General features: G+C 32.9%; 1 protein-coding gene across 1 annotated transcript; it reads left to right on the top strand.

Annotated features, from left to right (window-relative positions):
• The first annotated feature begins 972 nt into the window (after positions 1–972).
• On the top strand, positions 973–9,216 carry LOC128189579 (DNA replication factor Cdt1-like). The gene is made up of 10 exons (XM_052861240.1): positions 973–1,616; positions 2,225–2,437; positions 2,572–2,801; positions 4,541–4,738; positions 4,915–5,054; positions 5,494–5,612; positions 5,785–5,973; positions 6,096–6,221; positions 7,786–7,987; positions 8,581–9,216. Exons 1-10 carry the CDS (start codon positions 1,011–1,013, stop codon positions 8,730–8,732), a joined length of 2,175 nt encoding a protein of 724 aa, XP_052717200.1. The 5' UTR covers positions 973–1,010; the 3' UTR covers positions 8,733–9,216.
• Positions 9,217–9,297: the final 81 nt, after the last annotated feature.

Raw genomic sequence — 9,297 nt, 5'->3', positions numbered from 1 at the left:
ACTTGGAGCGGGAAGGGGGTTGCTCTACTTTTTTGCAATATATTTTAGACTTTTATCCAAAGTGTATAACTTTAGAAAAATTAATAAATTAGTCTACTGGTCCACTCCTCCCATATTCCATTGTCCCAAGACAAGAGCAAAATTCCAAAGATCTTTAAGCTTTGTGTTTTAATCAAATTATACATGTAAGTGTCCATTAATGCCAACGAATTACATAAGATTTAAGAGGTAATTTTTGTGGATTTTTACTATGGTTTTTTTTTGCTTTTGTTTCTTCGATTTTTTGTTGGGTGGGAGGGGGGAGTAGATCTGTCCGTTCTCTCCAATCAATTGAAATTAATAATTTCGAATATTCTATAATACGATATCAATTTATTGACCAATAATATGTCATCATTGAAATTCAAAATATGAACTTTTGAGAAAAGTTGTATGAGAAAAGGAATAATTATGTTAATCGGGTTCAAATGATATTAATCAGTGGCCCGCCAGTACCTGGACATCAATATTTCTTGTATGTTTAGTATTTCACATCTCGATGATTGTATACTTTTTACTACAAGTACTATTATAAATATCTTTGTTCACACCTCCGGCAGCGCTCAGCAGTAGCGGATTTCCCCTTTAAAGTTAAAGACAAAGTTAAGAGGAATTATTTTTATATTTTAAGTATCATGATTGTTCAGAACCATCATAATGCACTCATCTTAATCGTGGCGGCTTTTACTTTCCCTCCTTTGTTTCAATTTTATTGCAAATTTGATTGACATTAAAATATTTCAGCATAATTTACATTTTCTATTAGATCTTTGACTGGCAATATACCAAGAACAAGTGGATTTGTAAATATACAAATACATGCGCGCAAAAACCCCCCAAAACTTAACGACAATGAAACATGTTTGCAGTTACTTTGGGATCAATCCGGAAAATGACACCCTGATACGGAAGTTTTCATTTTATAGATGATCACGTGATCCCCCGCGCAAGCGGGAAAATTGACAACAACAATGGCGCAAGCACGAGTAACAGAGTTTTACGCGACCAAGAAAAGAAACGGAGATGCACAACCATCAAAACGCCGAAAACTACAAATTATTTCAGATGTGTCTGAGACGATTCAAAATGAATCCGTCACCACAAGAGCAACGCGATCGTCCGCCAGAAGGAAGGGAATATCTGCACCTGTAAGCGCCGAACCAGAGAATGTTTTGTTTACACTTTCTTCGTCTGATAAAAGCAGCAAATCGGCATCAACGAAGACTCCCAAACAAAGATCCAGAAGAATAAAACAAGTTAAAGGGCAACAATCTATTGTTGATGCTTTGGGATCGCGACCAACTTCCCCAAATAAAATTTCAAATGGAGAGGAGGTAACTTCTGCATGGGACGAGCACGATGGTCCCCTGACGCCATCAAAGAAAACTAAGCAGGACAATGAGAACCCAACAGAGGGAAAGACAAAGGATACCAAAAAGCGAACCAGGAACCAAAATGTGATGACGCCACTGAAAGAGGAGAAAGAAGAAACAATCAAGGCGCCTAGATCGAGAAAGAAGTTACAGTTACGTGCCAATGTTATAGCTTCAAGTGAAAGCGAAAACTCAGAAAACGAGGTAATTGTTTGTGGGTTTTTTTTTTGTTTTTTTTTCAGGATTGTTAAACTATTATGGATTATCATCAATACCTAGAATCTATTGGCACTACTTGTAAACAAAGCCTGTTAAAACTGTTGCCTGAAGGCATTATTATTTATATTAAATGTGTCAAGAAACTGGTTTACATAAGTCATTGATTTAATCCATTTGACTTTAACAGAAAATCTTGTACCTTTTTAGAGTAAAACTTTATTGCTTATGTTTATTATCTCTAGGCTGTGCAATGTTTAATTAAGAGGGGCTTATTTGTGTAAGCACAATAATTTGAATGTAAATTTTATTTCCTTGAATCTCAGTAAAAAAAAAGTTTTAATGTTAAAGAAAGTGCCCAGGAAAAAAGCTTATCTTAGGACAAAGCAATGCAATCAACATTATTCAAATTTAGGTACAGGGAAAATAGGAAATAAAATAGTTATTCTTGAGATCAGTAAAGACCTGCAATTGAATTGAATTTCTCCTCCCATTGGCTCCCAATCACATCCCTGTATGTAGCATGTTGAATGGATCTAGCATGTTGAATGGATCTCAAGAGACTTATGTTTAAAAAAAACATAACTGATTTTTAGGTAACAGAGCCACCAGCTAACAGCGAGAAGCAGAAGTTTAGAGATGCACTGGAGCTTCCTACCACCCCCCTGGCCATCTCCCCCCTGCCAGAAACTCCAGAGGTTGTCAGACAGCAAATGAAGAAAGGTCCCAGTGTCCCTACTTCTGACAAAGTCCATGCTGCAATGGATAAATTAAAGGAGCTCGGTAAAGAGGGAAGATCTTTGGAAAAAGTAAGAGGATAGAATGAATTAAGTGTTGTTGATCTCATGGATCTCTCTGCATTTGAATTGAAATTTTTTTTTAATTGTTAATTTGCGTACAATGGAATGAAATCATTTTGCTTAAATTCTGAATTTCTGATTAGATGTCCAAAGCCAATGTCAAAGACAAACTGCAAAAGTGTGGTAAACTGGAAGATCTTAAAGCACAGCTGTTGCAGTTGAATGAGGCAAAGAAGCAAATTAAGAAAATCAAGGAGTCAAAGACAAGGCCTAAACCAGAAGCCGCTCAGGCAAAGCTGGATGTACCAGCTCTTGATAAATTTGAGGCACTAGAGGTCCAAGTGAAGCAGTCCGATAAATCAGAACCTGTCAGGTAGTTAATATGAAAACCAAAGTATGAAACAGTGCATTCCTGAATGACTGGTTGATGCTATTTTATGGTGATCTGTGTATCACCATAAAGTTGTCAATTTTTGGAGAAACTGGTGACTGTGTTGCCTACTTCTATATATAAGATGGCTAAAAGCAAATTTGTCAACTACTTGCAAAATCAATCAACAAGCGGTAAAGAAATAAAATTCTATTGATAAAAACAAAACTTGAAAATTATTGATAACTTTAATTGAAATTACTTATGTCTACAATCAAATTATTCTTGAAAGTGATGAAATTTAACTCATAATATGTATCACAGTCACAATACACATGTGACTATACGATACATGTATCTTGAGCCCTTATAATCAATATGATCGATGTATTGCCATACCGTTCAGGGGTGTGCAATTACCATCGCCCGACGCCCGGGGCTACCGATTTTAGAGGTCGGACTAGCAAAAACATTAACTGTGGTAGCCCGTCGGGCTAGTAAATTATAACCAGAGTTGGCAAAATATGCCGGTAAATTTGCAGTGTCCTAGTAGGAAAAGTGTATCGTCATTGTTATCACAGAGGCATGATATCTGCTCCTTTTAAGTCATGATAGCCTAAAAATTTCTTAAGCATTTTTTTCTCGTGCTACATTCTTCTGAGAAAAACACTCTGCTGTGAGTTTCACACTTTGAAGTTTTACCGACAGTGTTGACCTGACCAGTGGCTAGACGAGATAGTCACGCCTCACTGCACATGGCTTCCGTAGTTACCTGTGCAGCTGTTTCAAGTGACATCAGTGTAAGATGATTCCTTTTTCTTTAATATGTATTCATTGGCTTTTTTTAATATAATTTTTTTTACACAGAGAGAGAGAGAGAGAGAGAGAGAGAGAGAGAGAGAGAGAGAGATACATTACAGAGATATTATAAATTTCTGCACTAACTATTCTCATGAACACATTTTAAAGTGACCTGCTTGGTGAATTAAAAAAAAAATCATATTTTGCATATTATTATTTGTGCATTTTCCATTATCTTAAATTAAAATTTACCATTACTTAATTAATTGCATAGGTGTATTTTGTAAATGGAAATTAAACAGGATAAAATGCATGCACACATAGATAGTTGCAGTGATTTTATAGAGTCTGTTCACATTCACAATGTTATGTTTGGGTTTTATTATATAAACGGTACCCAAACCAATTTTGTAACTAAAATGTGAGAGATCAATGAAGTTGAATATTTTTGAACTAGTCTACCACAGAAAACATGCAAGTAATAAATATTTCGTATATTAATAAGTATATACTAGTATCATACAGGGTTTTTTATAAAATGAAATGTCGACTTGTCCGAAATAGTCTGGCTAGTAACTTTGAATCTTGGGCTAGTAACTTTGGTACTCCCACTAGCCCCTGGGCTAGTGGCCAAATTTTGTAATTGCACACCCCTGCCGTTCTAATATTGGTAAAGGTAATTTTTTTGGTTAGAAATTTATTCAATATCTTGTTACTAGGCTATATTTTCCTTTTTAAAGTTTTTGGGAGGTGAAAAAAATATTTGTTCCTGTCATAAAACATTTATGAGCTAAATTTTGAAGGACTATTCATTGCAAGGCTTTGCAATGTTAGCACCACTGATATATATATATATATGTATTGGACAATGATCGATAAAAATGAATGATATATCAATATTTTTATATTTAAAAACATTGCTTGCATTTTGAATTTTGTAGCGAGCCAAAGGCTCCTGCATATGAGAGATTCCACCACCTGGCAACCCCTGCCTCACCTTCCCTGTCACTGCCTTACAAGTACAGGCTATTGGAAGACATGTTTAAGAGCATGGATACTGCAGTCAGCATGTTACATAATCGGTCGGAAATCTGCACCTTCTCCAAACTCAAATCAGCTGTTCAGGAAATGACAAAAAGGTAAGCATGAGAATTGGTATTGAAACAATTACTTTGTAGTCAAATTTACCAAGTTAATAAACTTTAATTCCTTTGATAAGAACGATAAGTTTCTATGGAAGAAAGACAAATGCTATGTTAAATGTTACTGCAATCTCTCAGAAATTTTTGATGTTAGAAATGACATAAATTTGCAGAAACTTTGAGCAAAAAAATGTTGGGCAGATAAAGACTGTGTATCCTGAGGCATACACCTTTAGACAGGAGAAAGGACTCCCAGCATTTGGAGGGAAGTGTCATGATTATCAGCTCACAGTGGAACCCAATCTCAGTAATGGTAATGTCTTGGATTTGATACACTTTAGGGCACATTTTTATTGTTAATTGAACTATGTTTTTCCAGCTTAATTAGTTAAGAGTAAATATTGTGAGTACCTGCATCAGTTTAAGGAATTTTGTTGCAATTTTTATTTTGACAAAGTCTTCTTTTTTTTAATGTGATTATAAGTAGAAATAAGTATATTTTAGTTTGGTTGTGGAATTAAAACTTAATTTATAAAAATTAGGATATGCTTTATAGGAAAAAATAATGCTTCTTGTCTTCAAAATTCTGTTAAATAAATTATACATTGCTTGGCCATAGTTATTGAGTTACATTTTCTATTTATGAAAATAATGATATAATTTATCATGTTTAATTTTTAAAAAAAATAATGTATGTGGATTTAAGTTAAGGAAAAAAAAGGAGATTATTACCCCCACCTTTTTTGTAACAGAGTCTGAGAAGAAGTTTTCGACAAAGTCTGGTAGACCTTCATTTACAGCTAAAGACATTCTGGAAAGGAAAACTACATTTCACAACAAGCTGATTTCTGTGGTCAAAAGCCATCACAAGGTATTTTAATCATACTGAAGCTGCTATGAATTATGTATACACATTTTAAGTTAGTTTATTTGTGTATTATATTTTCATGATCTTAATTCTGTTTCATATATGAACTATGAATCTGTATGAAGTACTTGATAATAAGGTTTAACTTAGTTTTGAAGTAAATTTTTCTTTTCAGAAATTCCTTTCTTCTCTATCAAGACCCCTTTCTGTCCCTGATGACAAAATCACAAGGTGGCATCCAAAGTTTTCTCTGGATGAGGTGCCAGATATTCCAGTGGACAGCCTGCCCGAGCCACCTTACGTCAAGAAGTATCAGTCAGCAAAAGATGTGCTGCAGGATAACAGAGCCAAGCTCCCTGACAGGGTCAGTACAGGAAATTAAATAACGGTTGTCAGAGATGAAGGATAATTAATTTAATTAATAATTAATTAAAACTCTCCCAACAATATCTTCGTGCTAATGTTTAATTCATTTCTGCATTGCAGGTGAAGAAGGCCCTTAATTCGGTAGCCAAGGAGAATACGGTTAAAGAAAGTCTGAGTCCAGTGGAGTCTGCATCAACTAAACCTGCAGCACAGTTACAAGGGGTTCCCCAGTCGTTGCTAGAAAAAGTAAGAACTGCTTAAATTTTTTTTTACATCTACATTAGACAAGATGAAGAAATTATATGTTCATTTCTTATTATAATAGATAAAATCTTTAAAAAAATTTTTAGAAATCCAAATCTCTGAAAATTAGATAAAATCTCTGAAAATTATAGGTTCATTATACCCCCGCAAACGAAGTTTAGGGGGGTATATTGGTTTCACCCTGTCCGTCTGTCCGTCTGTCTGTAGACGCAACTTTGTCCCCCCTATAGAATTTTTTATTACTGCATGGAACAGTTTGAAAATTTGTACATATGTTGAACACCATCTGAAGATGTGCACCTGCAATTTTTTTTAAGATCAAACAAGATTTAATGATTTTATGACAGTTTTCATTTTCCTTCTTCTATATATTGTACACTAATGTTGAAAAGTAAGGGAGGTAATCCTTACAGATTTTATTAATTAATTAATAGAAAACACTCTAAAATATATTTATATAAATACATCCAGATGGAGTTTTTTGTCTTTACGTCTTAATTAATAAAAAAAAAAATTATTTTTTATAAGTATTCTATCAACTGACAATGCAAAGTTTTTGTTTGTCAATGATAAATTCTTAGGAGCTAATGAGAACATCAAAGACAAGTGTGGCTGAATTCATTTGTCCCAAGGGAGCCATTATCTGAGCCATGGTTCAGATGGAGCATGTGTTTAGGGGAAATTGATAATCTGTAAAATGGGTGATGGTTTTGGGGCTATTTTAAAACTGTTTCATGTAAACCAAAAGGTCTATCATTATAAGGAAATAGATAATATAATTATTAATAAAGAAGTTAAACTATTTTTAGAGGTTGTTTAAATTTATTTGTCAAGTAATTTGATGAAGTGACCCTATTGGGCATTAATTTAAATGAAATTCAAAATTACTGATATGATTGTAGTGTTTGGGCAATTTTAGAATTGTTTGTAATATTAAATTTTCATTTTTACATATTTTTACATAGTATGGTAATTATGGTAATGTTTTGGGAGTTTATTAAATTTAACAAGCTCATCAAAGAAAATCATAGTCCTATGGGATCAATTTTCTGATATGGAGTTCAATAGGAGAAAGTGAGGAAAATTTGAAACAACTAATTGCATCTGTCAAGACTCTTATTAGAAAGATATTGAAAGTTTTATCAACAGAAGAGCATTGCTTGGCTACCGGTATTTCTATTCACTGCAAAGGGAGGGGTTATTGTCATTTTGTTGGTTTTTCTTTAAATCAATTAAATTAAAAAAATATATCATCAAATACATACATTTGTAAATGTATTACTGTTATAGATATGTATTTACAGTGAAATTCTGACAATTTTGATTTTAATTTTTCTTTGTTAACTATTTTTTTTACAATTCTAGAATTTTTTTTTGTATGTGTTCCAAACCTTAATTATTATTCAATTCAATTATTTGTCCCATTTGAAATTAGCCTAGCGGGGGTATTAGTCCCATTAGGACAGTTCTAGTTTTTTATGGAACAAAATCTCTGAAAATTAAAGATTTATCTCTTAATAAGCAAAATCTCTGCTTGTACTTGTAGATCCGAGCCAAAGAAGCAAAGAAACAGGAGATGAGTATGATGCGTGATCCCAGTGAAGACAAACGGACTTTGATGATTCGTCGGCTCCCAGAAATGATGCGCATTTTGAGGACTCATTTTGTAACAGAGAAAAAGCCTGCTCTCCCAATGCAGAACATAATTCAAAAACTGGCTGACAGTTACAAAACAACAATAAGATTTGGTAAGTTTTGTATCCTTAAGTGACTGTAAGTCATAGTAGTTTTAAAAATACAAACTAAAAATTCATTTTATGCCTACTGAATTATCATTTATGTAGCTGTTAAACTGCTGTTTATTTATAATTGTTGATTACCTTAAATATGCCAGAAGCTATAAGTTAAGGAAAGCAGTCTTGTTTTAATTTTGTGTCCTGATTCTTTCTTAAAGATACTAATAATAATTTTAACTATCTATTGAATTTTTCTCCTGTTTTGTTGTATAGGCCATGAAGGACCTGGTAATTACCATTTAGAAGTAAACAATCTTTGTCTTGTGTCATTGCATAGAGTCTGCCCATAGCTATATCCTACAATTGGCAGGATGATTTATATGATGAATTGTAAATGAGTATGGGATATCAAGATAAATGTACAAATATAAGTTAATCACAAATATTAGTATGCAATCTTTTTGAGTTTTCATATCCTTCCAATGAAATTGGTGATGCATTGTTTTACCATTTTTGTCAATCACTATTAGTTATTTGTTATTTTGTAGATAATAAGGCTTACATGTACAAAATATGAAAATTGTTATTATTCTCTTTTTTTCCAGATGATGTAGAGACCCATATGAAGCTCTTGTTAGATTTTGTTCCTGAATGGCTAACAGTGGTTGAAATCAAGAAAGGAAAATATGTGAAAATGGACAGAAATATAGAACTTGGATCACTGCAGGAGAAAGTTTTAAATATGGCTAAATCATGATCCTTTGTACTTAATGCATATCTTATCATGTAAATAGAGTTTTTTGAGTGTGTGTTTTTATGATTCAACTTAGATATTCTTGTCAATTATTTATCATTTTAGTATTTTGTACAAGCTAGTATTATACATGTATCTGGACAATCAATTTTTATGTGCATGATTTTCTTCACTTTTATGGAAAGTTTTAAATGGAAAGTTTTAAATTTACATTATTTTTAATTGTGATTCAAAATAATTTTCCCTATCATTTACTTTGATATTGTTCTGAAATAGCTTATGTACTAGATTGGTATTTTTAACAATTGTATTGCAGAAATGATGAGGATGGTAATATTTTTTGTTTGTGTCTGTAGTCAAATGAGCAACCAAATTATGATAGATTTAGTTGTGTTTATCTTCTTTTTTGCATCATGTTGTAATGGCTGATATTTTGTTGATGAAACAGATCAAGTTAGGATTGAATAAACATTTCATTGTTCATGTTTTCCTGGTTTTACTTTTCTGTTAGTCAAGTCATACAAGTGAAAAACAAATGGAGTCTGACAGTGACTTTGTTGCCAGCATA

This window comes from Crassostrea angulata, chromosome 6 (assembly GCF_025612915.1).
Source record: "Crassostrea angulata isolate pt1a10 chromosome 6, ASM2561291v2, whole genome shotgun sequence".
In the NCBI taxonomy this organism is placed as follows: Eukaryota; Metazoa; Mollusca; class Bivalvia; order Ostreida; family Ostreidae; genus Magallana; species Magallana angulata.
Note: the sequence above shows the minus strand (reverse complement) of the source record. Positions and strands in the feature narration are given on the sequence as shown.

Excerpts from the sequence above, each read along its gene's own strand:
- LOC128189579 (XM_052861240.1), top strand. The coding sequence starts at position 1,011 with ATGGCGCAAGCACGAGTAACAGAGTTTTACGCGACCAAGAAAAGAAAC. Across the intron at positions 5,613-5,784 it reads TGGTCAAAAGCCATCACAAG|AAATTCCTTTCTTCTCTATC; the intron begins GTATTTTAATCA and ends TTTTCTTTTCAG. Across the intron at positions 5,974-6,095 it reads GAGCCAAGCTCCCTGACAGG|GTGAAGAAGGCCCTTAATTC; the intron begins GTCAGTACAGGA and ends TCTGCATTGCAG.